Source organism: Tasmannia lanceolata, unplaced genomic scaffold (assembly GCF_043159265.1).
Source record: "Tasmannia lanceolata isolate RefF3 unplaced genomic scaffold, GAP_Taslan_0.1 ptg000013l, whole genome shotgun sequence".
Classification (NCBI taxonomy): Eukaryota; Viridiplantae; Streptophyta; class Magnoliopsida; order Canellales; family Winteraceae; genus Tasmannia; species Tasmannia lanceolata.
The window spans coordinates 40,897,238-40,917,347 of record NW_027518690.1 but is presented as its reverse complement, the minus strand read 5'-3'; the positions used below and the strand labels follow the sequence as shown (position 1 = coordinate 40,917,347).

Below are 20,110 nucleotides of genomic sequence, written 5' to 3'. Positions count from 1 at the left end.
AAAATTGCTTGAACATGATTTGTTCTCCTGAATAAAATTTGGCATTTTGCAGCGACAAATTTGAAGGTTATACATGATTTGGGCCCTAATCCAAATGAAGCCTCCTGGTTCTACCTATGGAATTTTTGTACGCTGTAAGCCCTTATAGTCCCTTATTTTTTCAAAAAGTAATGTACAGACCACATCCTAGGATAATCCAAACAGTCCATGTGATGGAACACAATGTAAATAGGTTGTGCCCCAAAAATAATTTCCATAGGATGATCCTAGCCCTCCAATCTATAGAGAGACTGCATATTATGGAAACCTCTATAGATCTAGGGGTTAGGATCATCCTGTGGAAATGATTTTCGGAGCACAACTTTATTTACGTTGTGGCCCATCACATGGACGGCTTGGATCATCCTATAGTGTGGTCCGTACAGTTCTTTAAGGGCTAACACCATACTAATAATCTATCATGATAGGTACAAAGCTAACCATTCAACCACTGCGTTTTTATATGGTTAACGAAGTAGCACTGCTCATGAATGGATGATCTAAACCATTCAGTTTTGGGTCCTCACTATATATAAGCCCTGCTTCAAAAATTGGGGCCATATGATCGTGACCCCTCTGATTTATAAAAGATTTTACTATCGCATCGTCCAAAAACAAGGGCAACAAATCTAAGGGTTAGGATCATCCTATGGCCGTCAATATTTAGAGATGATATTTCCACGGAAGGGCCAAACCTCTTTTTCGAGTGTCCTCATGTCATTTACCAAACAATAATCACTAATGTCATCATTTCATACTGATATTCAGATATTTTAGAAGGTGTGGCCTTATTGTCTAGTATTTTTCAAAAAGTAAGGTACGGCCCACTCCATAGGATGATCCAAACCGTCCATTTGTTGGGCCACAACGTAAATTGATTGTGCCCCAAAAATCATTTCCATACGTTGATGATTTTAACCGTCCAATCTAGAGGTATCATCCTATGAAAATGATTTTTGGGGCACAACCTATTTAGGTTGAGAAATGAGTTCCTACACCCTAGTGTAGATAAGTTATGTACACCCTAGGCTTAAAATACTGCAGGGTCTGTCCATTTTTTGCCTACAGGTTAGGGCCTTAGGGTGATACTATAGAGCTGATATTTTGGGCACACCCTGTCTATGTGAGGGCCAATCAAATGAATGTTTTGGATCACCCAAACAATATGGCCCCCACTGTATTTTAAGCTAGGGTGTAGATAACTTATCGACACTAGTGTAGGAACTCTTTTCTCATTTAGGTTTTGTCCCAAACATAAAATAAACTCCCCAATTCGGTGGACAAAAACTAGCTATACATAGTAAATGGAACAAGTTTTAAAGTAGACTTGTGACTAGATACCCCCATAAAACATTAAATAATGTAGACTCGCATCGCAACCAAGGGAAAAGTGGACGAGAGGCCTCACTCGTCCACCTGAAAAATTAGCGTCTATTTGAAGGTGGGCAAGGGCACTTTGTTTTTTTCAAACCGATACAAGAATAACAACACTGAAAAGAAAGAAATCATGCATAAAATTTATACACCCAGAGGCCATAGCAAAAAAAATAATACAGATTGTTCACATCACAAACACTAACAGCAAAGACTGAAAATGAACAGTATAAAAACAACAGATTAGAACCAATATAGTGAATGCTGTAACTAAAATGCGAGAGTGTCGTTGGAAGAAAGAGGTGTTGATCAACACTTGAAGCCATGGCAAACAGACAAGATTATGATGAGAATCAAAGCAACGATGATACCTAAGACGATTAGCTTTATTTTCATGTTTTGCAACCACATCTTCCTCCTCATCTGTGTACCCTGTTGCCGAAAATCTTGTGCCTAGAACAAAACAAAACCCAACAAAAATGTCAGATAGATGAAGAAATAACCCTGCTAAAACATTTGAAACACACTTCGGGATCTGCATCATGTCACCCTGCCCACAAAACAAATGGGCATTTCCATCGTTTTTTTTATTTTTACAGTGGAAATTTTATTAAATAAAGCAAATGCCAATGGCCAGTGGATACAGTCATAGTCTACACAATAATGAACAAAACCATGCAAGAAATAATAACCGAGAGTCCGAAACATCCTCAAGACAGCAAGTAGTCAAAAGACAATCTGATTTCCATAGTTTCTAATGGTGCTACATAAAACCCACAAAACACATTCAAGTGTGTATCAACTACTCAAAAAAGCTTTTACCGTTCAATTAGTATTTATCCAGCAGACCAGGATGTGACATCCCAATCTCCGTCAATTTAGGTTTTGATTGTGGTTATTTAGTATGGCACAATTCAAATTACTCAGCGTTGCAAGAGAGCGATAATTTTGTATAAGATATTTTCTCATCACAAGCATGTGAAATAAATTTGTCTAAGCTATATCTTAACATTTTTTTATTTTTATTTTTTTGAAATGGAAGCTACATCTTAACATAAAAAAAATATTACATTGTGTGGTACGAAATAAAAGATATACTATAACAAAGAAATTATGGTGCATCCAATCAGGTTGTAAACATCAACCGAAGATCATCTATTACAGTTTTTAATGGCAAAAATCTTCTATTACATTGTTAGACACCACCATTGTGCTTTCAGTCAACACAAACTGTCATCTTACTGGCACTAACTACTCTCACCATTTTTTCTGGCATGAAGACTAAAAGCTCAATCACGTACTCAAATGAGTCTTATGTCAACTAGGATCATGATGCTGATCAAGTCCAGGTTGAATTCCAAATTTTTTTGAACACTTAAAGTTAATTAAATGAAACACTGCCAACCTGAGAGCGTAGATTTTCGGTTTTGTCCACAAGAAGCTCAATTTTCTCACCACGGTCAAGAACCTGCACAAAAGGAGAGGGAGGAGTCAAGTACGGATTTTATTTTTTTACTTTTTTTGAATGGTAGGAGTCAAGTATGGATCATCCCACAACTAAGAAGATTGAAATCATTCGGTGGCATCCACAAAAATGGGACATCAAAATAAGCAGAAGAGAACAGATGCGCCATACCTTCTCAATATTTTCCATCATCACTCCTTTAACTTCAGAAACCTGAGCCTTCACTTTTGCAAGCTTGCTAATCTCCTCTGGGTGGTCCACACAGTACTGCATGTGCTCTTTTAGTTTGGACCTGAGAAATTTATGATAGTTCCATCATTCAACAATAACACCAACAAAGGCCATGCAAACTCTCAGAAGGATTTAGAAATAGGTGTTACCCAAACTCTTTATTGAGGCTGTTAGCAACAGCAGTTGCAGCTCTTCCTCCTCCATATCTCTTGTTGAAATCATCCTTGACCCGCTCCAGGAAGGCAATGGGAACCTGTCTGCCAGCTGATTCAACTGCAACTACACAGTAGGCTGCAAGATCCAACAAGATATATCAAAATCCTTGTGATGAGTTCCGAAGCATCTAACCATGAACTCTAATACAGCCAAAATCATTTGAGTTTCTTAGATGGCTCTAATCCTGTAGAGTTACCACATTGCCAAAACAGATACTAAAATGCATGCTTTTATTGTATTTTCCTCTTCTTTCCCTCTATTTAAGGACAAGGTTTAATAGAAAGACTAATGGAGCAATCTCCAAACTATTGGGTGAGTATAAAATCATATAAGAAGAATTTAAATATCAGTGTTCAGAAATCTTAGACAAAATTACTTCATTTCTTTTAAATACAAAATAAATAAAATAATTATCGTAAAGGCAAATGGAGTAGGGGTTGCGAACTGAAAAGTATAAAGTTTTGGTAGGAATATTAATTTGAAGACTTTCTCAACAAAAAAGAGATTCAGTTCAACCATATCCTATCTCCAATTTGCAGATTAACTTCTTGTGGGGATTCTGCTTCTCATCTATATAAAATTAAAATGAATCTTTGGTCACTTTTTATCCATTGCTCAAAAACTAGGGAGCTCTGGATAGGCATTTCCTCTCGGTTTGCTTGTGCTTGGGTTTTTCACATTATCTTGACTTGAAGAGTAGTGTTGATGTTCTATGGGTAGAAGAGTGGCATTTTAAGGAGCTTAGTTGCTTTTGTTAGGCTCTGTCTTGCAAAAGGTGCAGATGAGAACCAGATGAGAGTATGGTTTAAAGCTTCGGCTTCAATAGCGATAGAAATGGAAACGTATCGATTCAGGATGGAAATTTTGGTAGAAATCTTATAAAATTACAGTAATGTATGGAAGTATATGCAAATAACAGCCATTTAAGGTGAAACTTCAGGAAATGCTAGAATAAACAAAAATACACACTAAACCATCGCATAAGCAAAAAAACACCCAGAATGGTTTAACAACATCAGCACCTAGTGGCATGCGTGGTCACTCATGTATGATAATTCAGTAAATACACCCTAAACCATCGCATAAGCAAAAAAAAAACCCGTAATGGTTTAACAATATCAGCACCTAGTGGCATGCGTTGTCGCTCATGGACGATAATTCAGTATATACCACATAATAAATGTAATTCATATAAATATTTATATAAAATACAAACACCATATTTCACGTGAAATTTATATAAATATAATTATATAATATGGATTGATGTAGTATACTACTAACTTTGGTTTCGTAATACGTTTCAGTTTTGGTATATATTTCGATGGGGATGAAAATGAAAACATTTCGGCAGTTTCGTGTAGGTTTTGGTGGAAAATTTAAGCTATGGTGGAGAGGAACCGAATAAAGTTGCCATTCAAAAAAGAAGGAACCGAAGAAAGTTTTGGGACAAGGAGAGACATGTGAAACATCCAATTTGGGAGGCGAAGAGCATAGAAGTTAACTGGTCCCTAGTGATGAAAGAGTTTTAAGTGGTATTCTATCAAAGCTCTATGTGAGAGATGGGATAACAGCCACTCCCCCTAATACTCCCAAGCTTAATTTGGATGTTTCATCTATGGGAAATCTGGTGGGAGAGAGAATGTTTCGAGGAATGGTTTGTGCGGGATTATTTTTAACTTTTTCCAATGTAATGACATGGATTCAACAAATTGAAGCTGTGGGCCCTTCTTACTGACTCCTTATTTTCATTGACAATATGGCGACTTCTGTTAGGGTAGAAAGTGATTCACCAAACTTTATAGCTTAAGCAAAAAAGATGAGTTTTAGTCCGTGGAGGTTGGCACAGTTAATTGATGAGTTAAATGATTTATGGACTTGGTTGTGCTGGTTCGTCCCTATATGGCTACATGTGTTCAATATGAAAAGAATAAAGTGCATGAAACCTCTAAATTTGATAGCCCATAGATTGTTTTGAAGGATACAATAAGTGTTACTGTTAATGTTGTGAGGGATCAAGCATCCAAGTATCACAGGGTACATGCTATGAAGTAACCATATAATTATACATACGAACTTATGTTGTAAGTTATAAATTAGATGTTGATAAGCCCAGACACCCAATTGAGATCCATTTTTCAGCCACCACTCCCAACTTACATGTAGCATGTGTAAACTGATCAGGAATTGGGCCTCACCAACCCATGTGAAAAGAATGGTCCAACACCATATTGCCGATTCTAACCCTTAGATATAAGCAGGAGGCTTTTAGGAATTCCTCAAAAAAAATAAAAAAATTGACCACTTATATTGCCAAGCTTGATCTCCATCAGGATTTTATTGTTGCAGGAATTTATGTTTCATTCACAAAACACAAGCATTACATGCCAAAGACAATCACCCATTATACTTATCTTTGAAATTGCATCCAACTTCCTCGATCTAGTATTCCAATGTTGTAGAAACTTCTATAAACATTTAGAAGTCATGGTTGGCTCAATAAGGCTATATTCAGAACATACAAAAAGGAGATCCACCGGGACTTATATGTTCCGTAGATTATTGAGTATATTTTTCATTCATTTCATATTACAAAATACAAACTATACATGTTTATTTCACTCCTCCATTGTTCTTTGAAAGTGCACCTACTTCAAAATCCAGTATTACAATATGGAAAAAACTTCTCTAAACATTTAGAAGTCATGGTTGGCTCAATAAGGCTATATTCAGAACATGTAAAAAGGAGATCCACCGGGACTTCTATGTTCCGCAGATTAATGAGTATATCTTTCATTCATTTCATATTACAAAATACAAACTATGCATGATTTGACTGATTCATTTTTCTTTGAAATTGCAACCTACTTCCTAAATCCAGTGTTCCAATTTGGTAAGAACTTATCCAAAATCAAGCATGAAATCCCAAATTGCAACAAATGTGTAACACATCTATCATCTAAAATCCAAAGAAATTAGATAAATTTTAGTATTTATGGGATTCCTGGTTGCGACTTGTCAAAAAATAAGATTTTTAAAGAATCCATAGGCAACTTCAAAGTGTCAGTTATGAAGCTTGCTTGTAAGAGAACTGACCCAGGTATCAACATTCGCTACTTGTGATCAGTTACTTAAAATAAAAATAAGATAACAATCAAGGCCCTTTCCCTTTAGACCTCGCTTTTTCAAAATTAATATCCCTATGTTTTATAATTGATTGGATGAATCATGGAAATAGTTTAGTGATAGTATACAAGTGGGGTCATTAACTAGTATCTCACTATTATACATGTTGGTCTCATTAGTTTTTATCACGGAGCCTACATCTTAGGCCCGGTAATAGACAACTGACTAGCATACATGTGGGGCCCATTGTTTTTTCGACCATTAGGCCTTCTATGTAGGCCCTAATAATATATAACCCATTACTTTATAAGTGGGGGTGTTTGTAAATTGGCCCTATATCTCAGCATGACTACTAGATCATTGATTACCATAAAAGTAAAATAACTAATATGTTCATTTTCATTTTCCAAGTGTCGAGCATCCAAATAGTTTAAGTACTTTTTTTTTCCAAAAAAAGTTTTCCATTTCATATTGTTGAACCAAACAGTTAAAACAATTTTCAAGGAAAGTAACGAAAAGGAGACGGCAGCCTGTGTTGCATCAATACAAAACGAGTGTCGGAATCCCACACAGGTATTGAGTGTTGGATTTGGAAAGACTGAAAAAGATCGATTTACAAAGTAATATATTGAAAATTATAACAAGTAATATATCGAAAATTATACTAGCTTAAGTAAATAAAATATTTTATTATTTATATTTAAGAAACTTACTATAAGAATGGATAAAACTCAAAACATGTGATAATTGTAAAATTGTGGTAGTATTATTCAGAAAAAAAAAACAGATAAAAGACATCTAGAAGTGTCTCAAAGAATGCTTAAGTATTGGAATCCGAGATATGTCCGACACGGGTAATTCGCTCATTTAGAAGAATCCATGTGACATGGGATAAAGCATTCTGAGGGAAGCTCTTTCTATCTATAAAGCCCTTTACTACAAACAAAACAGGCCCTTAGTAGCAAAAGCTGCATAAGGGGCAGTATACAAGTGTTCACCAATAATTATAAAATATAATTGTCACAAAAGGAGCATGTAAAATAAACATGTTCATGTAAGTGTATCCAACCATTGGTTTATAAATAAAATTCAGTAAAATTCTACGTGTGTTGCCATTCAAAAATAAATAAATAAAATAAAAAAATCTACGTGTGTGACCAGGTAAGTCCAAACAGTTGAAACACAACCTATTGTGAGTCCTCGTGTAAGATAAACATGTCCATGGAAGAGTATCCAACCATTGGTTTATAAAATAAAATTCAGTAAAATTCTACGTGTGTGACCAGCTCAGTCCAAACAGTTGAAACACAACCTACTGTGAGTCCTCAGCTATAAATAGGAAGGAGAATTTGAAAATAAGTGACATAGGGACCAGGTCCACAACAACAGTTATAATTTAATACCCATTTTTAGAACTAATTGATTGTTTACCTTTAAACTTTACATGTATAATTGACGTAATAGTCCCCTTTTCTTATTCCATGAGATTCCATTATCCTTTTTTTAATTCACACCATTTTAGTTCCAAATTACATAGCATTCTCTAAAAAAATCACCAAGCCAACCATTTACTTGCCCTGAATCAACTCAGTCTTTCCCTTCCAGGCCAATCATAAATTTGTCTGACTCATATGAACCAACAAAAACTACTCACATCCAGTCACTCACCCAAGCTGACTTGGGTCTCACCTCAGACAAGTTATGGTCCAAGAGTGAGATTTTGAACACAGCAACATAGCATGTATCATATTTATCTCTATCACATTAAATTTTAACATATTCCACACACATTTGATCAAATGCTTTTATACTTTTACATTCGCATATCGCATCATAATTCATATTTGAGGAATCCTAGTATATTGATCGCTTTGTAGTTGATAGTTTTAAATAGCGCAACACTAGAGGAGAGTCTGATATTGCAAACAGTCTATTATTGTCCTTTGTGTTAAAATATCACATATATTTATCATTAATTGTGAAAAAATGTAAATTGATTTCGTTATTGACCCCCGATTGAAATTTACTGGCTCTGTCCCTAAAACACACCCTAAGATGCGGAGTCATAATGTTATCTTTCTTGCATGAATATTATCTTTCTCAACGTAGTAATAGATGTGTGATACAAAGGTGTGGACTTTTGAGCAGAAATTAAATTTCTAGAACCTATTAAACGAGTGGGCAGTAGTATGCGGGTGAGAAAGGGCGCGGACTTAACACCAAAGGATTGGGAGGAGGTGATAATTATAAATGACTTGATGAGGAATTTATATCATTCCTTCAATATAGTCTCTTTGTATTGGAACCCCTCAAATCGAAAACAGACCCAGTCGAGATATCAGACATCTGAGAAGAAATTAGATGCAGAAAAAACAGAAAGAAATAGGCAGGTAAACAAAAGAAAACACCAGTCTATGTATCATGAACAGAGCTACCCTGATCCGACAAAAGATTTGAAAAGGTCACCAACTGCTACAACAATCCAAAACAAAACACAGTACTAAAGGTGTTCCCCCATAAACTTTTCTCTAATTTATCAATCGACTATGTATCACCATCAAGGAAAATGCAAATATTAAGACACCTATCAACTGATACAAGTTCAAACAACATATCTCGAAACAATATGATCTAGAAACCCCAACCACAAGCAAATCCAAGCACAAAGAACCAGATCTGGACGAAATACAAAGAACAAAAAAGAAAATACAGTTACAAAGTGCATCAAACTCAACCGCAAACAAGCAAATCACCAAGGAAACTCAAAAAGTGAATCAAACTCAGCCGCAAACAAACAGATCATGAAGAAAACAAGGAAAAAGAGACAATATGCTTATAGAAATGGATCAAACTGAACCCTAACCCGATTAAACCCTAGATTTACGACTAGATCGAGCGAAAACTGTGAAATCAATAAATCAAACGAATATAACTCCGATTTTCTTCCACAAAACTGTGAAAACGTGAAATCAAAGAGAAAATCAGAGACTTACTGAATCCATCTTCAACGAGGTAATTAAAGGTGTGACTATCACAGTTATATGTGAACTTGTTGTTGCTTGAAGGAAGCTTCTGAAGGCACTGAGCGGCTATGCTGGTGAAATTGCCTGTGAATTCTGTGTATTCTGCGAGGATTGATGTCCCTCGAGCCACGAAACTGTAGATCAAGGACTGTTGCCCCATCTTAGAAACCCTAACCCTAGATTTATAAAAGTTACAGAGAGAGTTTTTCTTTTCTTTTTCCCCTTCTTGACGAGAGAGAGATGAAGAAGATAAGAGAAAAGAGGGATTTTTTTATTTTTTTTTCTCCTTTTTGGGTATTGGGAGAAATGTTTGACGAGAGTTACAAGGCAAAGTATATGTAAGGAGGTGCCGAGGTTTCTAGTTTTGATCGGTGTACTGAAAAGACCTTCTTTGTTAATATAATATCGAAAGTGCCATTGATGCTTTGCCTTTTGCAAAAGATGTCTTCTTCTACTTTCACCCCTCTGCAGTACGCATTCGACCCTTTTAACGTGATTTGACGTCAAAAAGCGTTAAAGTTGGGGCGAATGCATACTGCAGAGGGGTGAAAATATCATTTCCCTGCTTTAATTGTAAGAAACAGTCTTCTAGTCATCGAGTTTGAGGCTCTGTTCACTTGTTTTTTTGGGAAAGGAAAAGAAAACCTTTCCTAGGAATCTGATGTGGCATTAGGAAAAGAAATCCAGAAAAACTGTGTAGGAAAAGGTTTCCTGTGCCTGTTCACGTGCGCAGAAACTGTGCAGGAAAAGGTTTCCCGAGAAACTGCTTGCCCATGTTTTTTCACTAGTTTTTCCGAGAAAGCAAATCCGACCAAATTAGTGGGATTTGATTTCCCACACTTATGAGAAAAGAGACATTTTCACATCATTTTTGGCAATTTTCATATCATTATTTGACATTTTCCACCCTAGGCTTGTTACTTTCTTAGGAAAGCAAGTGAACACCAGAATTCTGTCTTGTCAAGGAGAAAAGAGGTTGTTTTCTAGGGATTTGCTTTCCCGGGAACGCCAGTGAACAGAGCCTGAGTGAATTTTGCAAATCAAGTCATTCTATCAATTTGTTACCAAAATCTAGATTTTCAACTCATAAAATGGCCAAAATGTCCTTATATTTGAAAAGACGAAAAGTAGCTTGTAAAAAGACCGAATGCCTGTGGTACGCTCAAAGATAGGTTTTTAGTAGGCTGGGTCCTACCAACTCAACTCAAACCCATGCATCGGGTGTGGCCCACCATTTTTGCCTTAAGTTTTAGAACCCACGAATCCACAATCTCCACCCAAGCCCATTTATAGGGCGGGGCCAAGAATGCTAGTGTATCTTTATAGAAATGATGATATTCTCACAACCTTGATTCAAAACATAAGGTATTCTGATCATTTTCAAGGTAATCTTTGTCTTGTCACATATAAGGACATTGTAGTCTTTTAAAAGTTTGAAAAAAAAAAAAAAAATCCTTTTTATACTGTTTTGGTCATAAATTGATGGCATGACTTGATTTGAATACTGTTTTTGCAATTAAAGAAGGGGAGTGATAAATCGACTCCCCAAATTGATAAATCAACTCCCCATGTGTCTTTCTCTCTCCTCTAGGTTAGAGAGAGATAGAAACATGAGGAGTCGATTTATCCAAATGGGGAGTCGATTTATCACTGCCCTTAAAGAAAAGTAGAACACTTCTTTTGCAAATATTCCTATATTTATTTAGGTTGGCCAAAGATTTTAATCATTTGATTGGTGGAGTTGTATCCAAATCAAATGGTAGGTGAAACCGTGAAGGAGACTTCCATGGGCTGGCCCACATGCAGTGGGACCTGCTAAATTACTGGTTTGGATCAAAGAAGTGAAGCTAGAAGGGTAATTTTGATATTTTGATGAAAGTGAAACCGTATTTTGTACCGTAATCCAGCCTACGCTCAACCTTTTACCTTTTTTTGTGACGTGGCATTTTTTTTGTTATTGATCGGAGGGTCGGTCGCGTTCGGAAGACGGAACGAAATTGCCTTTTGTTCATACTTCAAATTCAAATAGGCCATTGACGTTTTGTTTATCCAGCTGTCAAGGGATAATTAAAGTGTAAAACAAAGTGAGTTGGCCTCATAATAAAAACATCATCGTGCAGATATCAGTAGCCTAAAAAAATAAAGGTTATTTCCTTGTAAAAAATTTAATTCTAGGGCAATTAAAACTGGGAAATGATATCTGCGCCAAAGTGTTTCTAAACAAGCCTCCACTTGTTTGTTGTGTAGTTGTAGTAAGTGGAGCGCATGTTTATTGAAACACTTGGCGCAGATATCATTTCCCTTAATCAATTATTTCATTGAAAAGACTTCAGGCTCAAATTCTTTTGGATCCGTAGGACCGATTGCAAGTCCAGAATTGATTATTGGATTCAAAATTAAATGTAAATTTGACTACTGATATTTGCACAACCAAATATCAATTTTGGACTAGCTAAGAGTAGTCAAAAGTCACAACTAATTTCTTATGACTACTGATATTTGCACAACCATTCGTTGATAATAAGACAATTCACCTTGTCTTTTTCCTTTTTAATTAGTCGTTGAGAGCTTTTTTTGGGAATTGTAATAGCTTTTGGCAGGTTAAGGAATAAAAGACAATGTAAGTGTGTCTTGTTATCAAAATATGGTATTGGGAATATAGTAGCCTCTTTCTGCTAAAAAACAAAGGTGAGGTTTTCTAGTTCTAGAATAAAGCAGGATGAAAATGGCACAACAGGGGATAAAGCATTTTCACATGTCTTTTTTTAACTTTTGTGGGGATAATCGCTCTATTAATTTGTCTTTTGCACGCGTGTCACAATAAGGGATCCCGTGCTTTTTTTTTCAGCACGGGATCCCGTTTTCCTCGAGAGGTGAGAACATTGACCTTATGATGTCAGCATGAACCTTATCTTTAATCCAGGGGCCCACTTTTAGATGAAATAACACAAATAATCACGCCTCTAAGTAGGGCTGCAACTCGGGTCGGGCAGGTCGGGTTTTGGAGAACCCAACCCTACCCGAGAAATATCTCGGGTCGGGTCGGGTCAGGTTTTTTTCGGAAAACCCACGATTCCCAAACCCGGCCCTACCCATGATAAATCTCGGGTCGGGTCGGGTTTTTTCACGTTGACGCAATTTTTAAGGAAAATTCTTGGTCTGCAAGGCAACTCAACTCATAGAAGCAGAAATTACACTCACATCACACTTGAATCAAACAATGATGTAATTACACTCACATTACACTTGAATCAAACAATGTTGTAATCAAACAATGTTGTAATTACAATCAAACAATGCTGAATCAACTCAACTCATAGAAGCAGAAATTACACTCACATACAATAACAGAGGGTGCGTGGGTTTTCACTTTTAACTTTTAACTAACAATAGAAAAAAATGTACATACTATAACTTATGTAACTCGGGTCGAGCCCCTTCAAACCCGGCTCGACCCGAGATTCATGCGGGCTTTTGAATGCTCAACCCGGCTCGACCTGAAACCCATGAAACCTGAACCCAACCCAGGCTATTTTCGGGTCGGGTCGATGCGGGTCGGGTAAAACCCGGCTCGAGTTGCAGCCCTACCTCTAAGCATTGAATCATTTTTAAGTTTCATTTTTCTTATCTGAATACCAACGTATGATTCAAGCTTAACATCATAGAGATATTATATGACATGTCGCTGTATAAACCCATATTTTTTCAAAAAGTTTGGTACGGCCAACTCCATAGGATGATCCAAACCGTCCATTTGTTGGGCCACAACTGTAAATAGGTCGTGCCCTAAAAATCATTTCCATAGGATGATCGATTTAACGGGGATCGTATACGCCCGTCCCATTTTAATTCAGAAATAAACCGAATAAGGGGACCTATGCCATCGGTTAAGACCACCGGTACATATATGTTGTTAATTACCGGCATTTGAATACCGGTGAATGACGCATATTCAGCGATTCCATTCCCAATATAGCGGCCGTCTAGACTACCAATAATTTCATCTATACCGCTGTGGTCTGTCATATCTGCCCGTAAAACCTTTAAGGATGGCTTCGTCACCAGCAGATGATAAACCACCGGTAAAATTTACATCGGCAGAAATGAGGGTTTTTTCCGGCCGTCATGAATGCCAGGAAAAACCTTTTTTTGTTGTAGTGTGCAATGTTTCACAACTCACTAAGGCCCTGTTTGTTTGGGATTTTGAGAACTGATTGCGAGTCCAAAAACTGATTATTGGGACTCAAATTTATATTTAATTTTGACTCCAACAATCAGTCTGAACTCACAATCTATTCTCAAAATAAAAAACAAACAGGGCTTTTGGATTTGTAGAACCGATTGTGAGTCCAAAATTGATTAATAGACTCCCAAAATTGATTACTCGACTCAGATTAAGGCCCGGATTGTTTTGGATTTTGAGAGCCTTATTGCGACCCCAAAACTGATTTTGGAATTATTGTGACCCCAAAAGGCCCAAATTTGCAAATTAGAGTCCAAATTCAGTCTTAAGATCACAATAAGGCTGCCAAAATCCAAAACAAACTGGGTCTAAATGTAAATTTCAGTCCAATAATCAGTTATTGACACTATCTTTTTTTGGGAAATGATATATTTGCCCCACACTAGAGGGGTGGATAGGAAAGAAAAGGAGGCGAATATATCACTCCCCTTTTTATCTTCTCAGGTCCGATAGGAAATGTGGATGAAATTTCAAATCCGGTCGAGGGTCATGAAGTTTGTTATCATCGTGTTAGAAGGTGGCAAATCGTAAGGCGATCTTGCTCGTGCCGGAGTGGCTAGAGAAGGACTTGAATTTTTTTTATTTTCTTACATCATTAGGAACCTTGTATCTGTTCTCTTGATCTTTTTGTTGATGCATTCGATTTCCCATGACTTACTTGGTCATGGGAGTCTTTTCTCTTTAATAATTTCACCATTTAAAAAAAAAAGGGACTCCTTGAATACCTCAAAACATTTTGCCTTATTTGCAAATAATGGCACTAATAGTTTTGGAAATTATATGCATATATAATTATTTTTAAAGAGACTTTAATGTCCAATTGCAAATAAGATTAACTTAAAATAATTCTATATGGATGTCATGACCGAATGAGGCCCTAAACTAATGATTGCTAATAAATCTAATGTTTAGTTTCACATCAATTGAGAAAAAAAGGATAATTGCTTCTATATGTGAAGCAGGACAATACCTAGAATAGGGAAAATCCTACACTCCAATGGGATGATGGGTTTAGGAAATTTTTAGGCTTACTTAGGAAACAAAATAACACAGAAATTAACTAAGTATGGCTGATTTGACTCTCTAATTTCTATGGGCAGTAGTACGACTTATACAAGCGGTCATAAGTTAGAGAGATCACAACTCATATGAAATAGATAAATCCATGCAAATGAAATCACCAAGTAATAGATCCTAGAGATAACAGATAATAGCAAAATTAACCCAAAACGGTAGTCTATTATGCAAGATCAATTAAAATAACAAAGAACGATGTAACACAATGAATTAAACCTCTATAGATATGAAACTAGTATCATTCGATGATTCACGGCAAAGAGGGAATTTCAGCGGTTTCAAAATATCTGAAAAAAATAGTTCAGATTAACGGCCAAAAATAGTTTGATGCTGTTAACCAAAGGCTAGAATCAAAGGCTTATTAATTAGGGATTTTGGAGAGTTTAAAGCAATGGATCTTCGGTATTTGGTTGAAAATTTGATTCCAACTAGGGTTCTTCAAGTTTCCAATTAAGATCATACGAACAAATAAATGAATTCGAATATAGGATTTCCAATTAGTTGGACGAAGAAGGCACATGCAGTTTGGGTTTTGATCTTACCTGTGATGCAACAGATCTAAGATGTGAGAAGAGAAAAGGTAGAAGAGGAGAGAAGGGTCAGCTCCAAGCCACCTGCAGAGAAAGAGAGAAGAATTCCACCGCAATAGCAATTTTCGATAATTGTATTCTATTCCCAAAAGTAATGTCCAACATTTCACATAAAGAGTTCACGTGTGAATATTCCCAATGCTAAGTGGGGCTACACGGCTTTAGATAATTACTTAATCACTAAGTAATTGGTTTCCTAATCTATTACAACTCTGATATAAGTAATTGACATCTCATAATAGTAAAAAAAATAACGTGCAACTAATGAAATAAAGCAATAATAAAAAAAACGTCCCACACATGGTGGTAACGTGGGCCATGCTAATATCAACGATCACGATCATCTCCATCATCAGCTGTACGGATCGCGGATATCTGTTGGCTCCTTCGACGCCTATTGACCTTGAATCCACGAAAATGGTCGATGTCCTCATCAATACGTTTGTACTTTGCTCTCATTATTGTAATGAGAAATAAATTTATATTCTGACATGGTATTAGGGCAATCCCTTATATGGTTTATAAGAGACCAAATCTTATATCCTTTATAAAGTACCAAATAAGAGTTTGCTCTGATACCATGTGGAAAAATTAATATATTTCTCATTTTAGAAAATATTTTGACATAGATTCGGTTCCCACCTATGATCATCCAATAGGAGAGATTTGTTTGGTTAGAACAGAACAATTAGAGTGATTTTATTTCATCAAATATAGGTTACCTTCGGCAATCATTCTCCACACGCTTTTCAGGTGCTGTGAGTAAGAAAATTAAAACAGAAAGATCCAAAAGATGCCTATAGTTGTCGCATCTACTACTATATAGCTAGAGAAAAAAGGAATTTCTTTTCTTTTTCAGTGAGATTTACACATCAGCATTACTCTTTTACCATTAACCCCTCTGCTGATATCTAACATCTATCTCTTTGAGAAATTATTTGAGTGTAAAATCGTAATCTACATAAGAAAAGTACCGACCCGGGTACCTGTCTATGACAATTACGAAAAAAACTACCAAGAAGAGGTAAAGACATATGACAATGACGAAAGAACTACTTTATGTTACTCATGCAGGACACTTGCAAAATATTGACGCCAGGCACCTGAAGAGGAACAACAATTATGGAAACCTCTATCGATTGGAGGGCTAGGATCAACCTATATCGATTGGAGGGCTGGGATCAACCTATAACCCACTATAGATCGGAGGGTTTAGATCAACCTATAACCCACTATAGATTGGAGGGTTCGGATCAACCTATGAAAATTATTTTTGGGGCACAACCTATATAGGCAGTGGCCCATCTAATGGACGGTTTGGATCGTCCTATGGTACAGGCCATACCGTACATTTTAATAGAGTGAGGAGTACGATCATCAAAATACGGTGAGTAGTGCCATTATAAAATATGGTAGTGAGGACATTAGCACTATATATAATTTGAAACCATCATTGTTACTTGGATGTTCCCACCGGGTCGGGTTCTACCCGAATTTGGGTTGGGTTGGGTTAAGCTTTTTCACAAATCGGGTTGGGTTGGGTTGGGAAAAATCAACCTGAATTGGAAATCGGGTAGGGTTGGGTAGGGCTGTCGGGCAACCCGACCCGACCCGAAACCCGAATTTGGGTTCCATATGAAGAAGTTCTATATATGTGTTTTTCTTTTTCGACATTGAAATAGTCTCCACAGTCCACAATGGACGGTTTGGACAATCCTATGGTGCGGACCATACCGTACTTTAATAAAGTGAGGAGTGTGATCATCAAAATATAGTAGTGCGGATAACATTGCCCTTTGTTAATTGTTAATTGTTAGTCCCTGTTTGGTTTCGATTTTGAGAACCGATTGTGAGTTAAAAACTTATTATTGGTGACTCATTGGTTCTCAAAATCCAAAACAACCCGGCTTGAGTTGAGGTGGTCAACAATTGGTACCATATCAAATCGGGTCAACCCAACCCAACCCGAATTGGAAATCAGGTTGGGTTGGGTTGAGGAAATTGCATATCGGGTTGGGTCGGGTTGGAAATCGGGAACTACTTTTCCTTATTCACTATGTGCGGGTAAAATTACGGAAAGTTTGATATTACGAATGCTGGACACCTGTAAAAATATTGACGAATTTTGGGCACCTTAAGAGGAACAACAATTATCGAAACCTCTATAGATTGGAGGTCTAGGATCAGCCTATGGAAATTATTTTACGGGCGCAACCTATTTATGTTGTGTTCCATCACATGGACGATTTAGATCAACCTATGATGTGGTCTGTACAATTCTTTCTCAGCACGTGCATCGCACGGAGTTTTTTGCTAGTATATATATCTATATCTATATAGTATAAGAGAAAATAAGAGAATTTTTTGTAGAATTACACATCACTCTTTTTGACTTTTTTTAACAAAGGCACCCATTCAACACACATATTTTCAATCCTACCCCCTCCTTTATGCTTTTTAACAAAGGCACCCATTAAAGCCAAATAATTTCAATCCTACCCCACTCCTTTATGCTTTTTTAATAAAAAATCTATAGGGTAATCTTAACCATCCGATTTAAGAGGAACAACATATTATGGAAACCTCTATAGATTGGAGGGCTAGGATCAGCCTATGGAAATGATTTTTGGGGCACAACCTATTTATGTTGTGTTCCATCACATGGACGGTTTGGATCAACCTGTGATGTGGTCCTTACAGTTCTTTGTCGGCCCGTGCATCGCACGGGGTTTTTTACTAGTATATATATAGCAGAAGAGAAAAGGTTTGAATTTTCTGAATTACTTGAACAAGTTGTGGAATTAATACGTCAACGGTAATTTCCAATCATTCTTTCCTGTCGTTTTTTTCTCCACCTTTAGTTTTTATAGGTATTTGCTAGCCACCTTCTCCAAAGGCTACTCTCGCCCATCCTTTGCAATTGTATGTGTTGATAGATTTGTCTGCTTAGACGTGGTGAATACTGCACGGAAATACGATTTCTGGAAAGGTAAAAGGTGAATTTTCGGAATTACTTGAAAAAGCTGTGGAATTAATACGTCGACGGTAATTTCCATTCATTCTTTCCTGTCGTTTTCTTCTTCACCTTTAGTTTTTATAGGTATTTGCTAGCCACCTTCTCCAAAGGCTACTTCTCGCCCATCCTTTGCAATTGTATGTGTTGATAGATTTGTCTAATTAGACGTGGTGAAAACTGCACGGAAATACTATTTCTAGGAAAGGTGGCTAGCAATAATAAGTACCCAAAAAAGCTAGCAATAATAATCACTAGTCACCTTCTCCAAAGGCTACTTCTCGCCCATCCTTTGCAATTGTATGTGTTGAGAGATTTGTCTAATTAGACGTGAAAACTGCATGAAAATACTATTTCTGAAAAGGTGGGTAGCAATAACAAGTACCGAAAGAAGCTAGCAATAATAATCATCACGCACTAAACTTTTGGAGGAAAATTATGAAAAAAGTGCTGTCAAGTAGAAAAATTACAAAAAAGGGTACCTGTATATGACAATTACTGAAAAAACTACACAGTAAGGTATATATAAATATGACAACTACTAAAAAACTACTTTTCTGATTAATTGTTTGAGAATATTACGAATTCAGGACACCTTGAAAAATATTTACGAATTCTAAACAGCTTAAGAGGAGCAACATATTATGGAAATCTCTATAGATTGGAGGGCTAGGATCAGCCTATGGAAATGATTTTACGCGCACAACCTATTGATGTTGTGTTCCATCACATGGACAGTTTGGATCAACCTATGATGTGGTCTGTACAGTTCTTTGTCGGCCATTAACCCCTTTGCTGATATCTAACATCTATCTCCATGAGAAATTATTTGAGGGTAAATCGTAATCTACATATGTAGACACCCCATTTTGACCAGACCCAAGTTTGCGTTGTCTGTGCGAGTCTCGTCAAATCAGTGAGTTGGGGTCCCAAATTGCACCCTGAGCTAGCTTAGGGTCCCACCAAGGTCCCTGTGAAATTTTGTCAAGATCCGACCACGTTTGCCTAGCGAACGAGCTAAGTGTAGACGCCCTATTTTGACAGGACCCTAAACCCGCGTATTCGAATGAAATCCCGAGGTCAGACGGAAAATGAATGAATGTGGGGCCCGTTGATGTGGGACCCATTTGTGTGGGGCCCGCTGATGTGGGGTCCGCTGATGTGGGACCCGCTGATATGGGACCCGCTTGTGTGGGGCCCGCTTGTGTGGAACCCGCTTGTGTGGGGCCCGCTGATGTGGGACCCGCTCGTGTGGGGCCCGCTGGTGTGGGACCCGCTTATGGTCAAAGAGAGAATAAGGACGGTCATCATTTCCCTTGTTTTTAAATTGCATGTAATGAGTATGTTTTGATTTTTTTTATGGCATCCAATGCATTTGATTATTGTTTTTTATTTTTTTTGCAAAAATATAAGGGAATTTGGGGAGACAAGAGGGGGACAAAAAAATTCTCATTTCTCCCCTCATGATGACTCATGATGGGTCTTCTCTCGCGAAGAAGAAAAACCAGAAAAAAAAAGAGGCAGAAGAAACCAAAAAAAAAGAAAAGAAAAGAAGGGAGAACGAGAGAGAGGACAGTGAAAAAAACCAGAGGAGGGAACCAGAGAGGAAAAAAAGAAAAACCAGAGGGAAGAGAAAAAAAAAAAAAACAAAAAAAGAGAAAGAGGAGAGAGAGAGAGAGAAAGAGAGAATTGCAGAGGGAGAGAGCTCATCAT

General features: G+C 37.0%; 1 protein-coding gene across 2 annotated transcripts in view; it reads right to left on the bottom strand.

The window, feature by feature from the left end:
- Window positions 1-1,530: 1,530 nt before the first annotated feature.
- The window catches only part of LOC143890115 (vesicle-associated membrane protein 721), a 90,426-nt gene continuing 71,846 nt past the window's right edge, over window positions 1,531-20,110 (bottom strand). The window contains exons 2-6 of one of the 2 annotated variants that reach the window (XM_077394676.1): window positions 9,445-9,746; window positions 3,259-3,400; window positions 3,050-3,170; window positions 2,819-2,881; window positions 1,531-1,866 (exon numbers count right to left, since the gene is read on the bottom strand). In XM_077394676.1, the coding sequence (XP_077250791.1) occupies window positions 1,723-1,866; window positions 2,819-2,881; window positions 3,050-3,170; window positions 3,259-3,400; window positions 9,445-9,634 (660 nt within the window). In that variant the 5' untranslated portion in view covers window positions 9,635-9,746 and the 3' untranslated portion in view covers window positions 1,531-1,722. Of the gene's footprint in view, window positions 1,867-2,818; window positions 2,882-3,049; window positions 3,171-3,258; window positions 3,401-9,444; window positions 9,791-20,110 lie in introns of those variants that run through there. The other variant, XM_077394675.1, reaches the window with a different exon arrangement.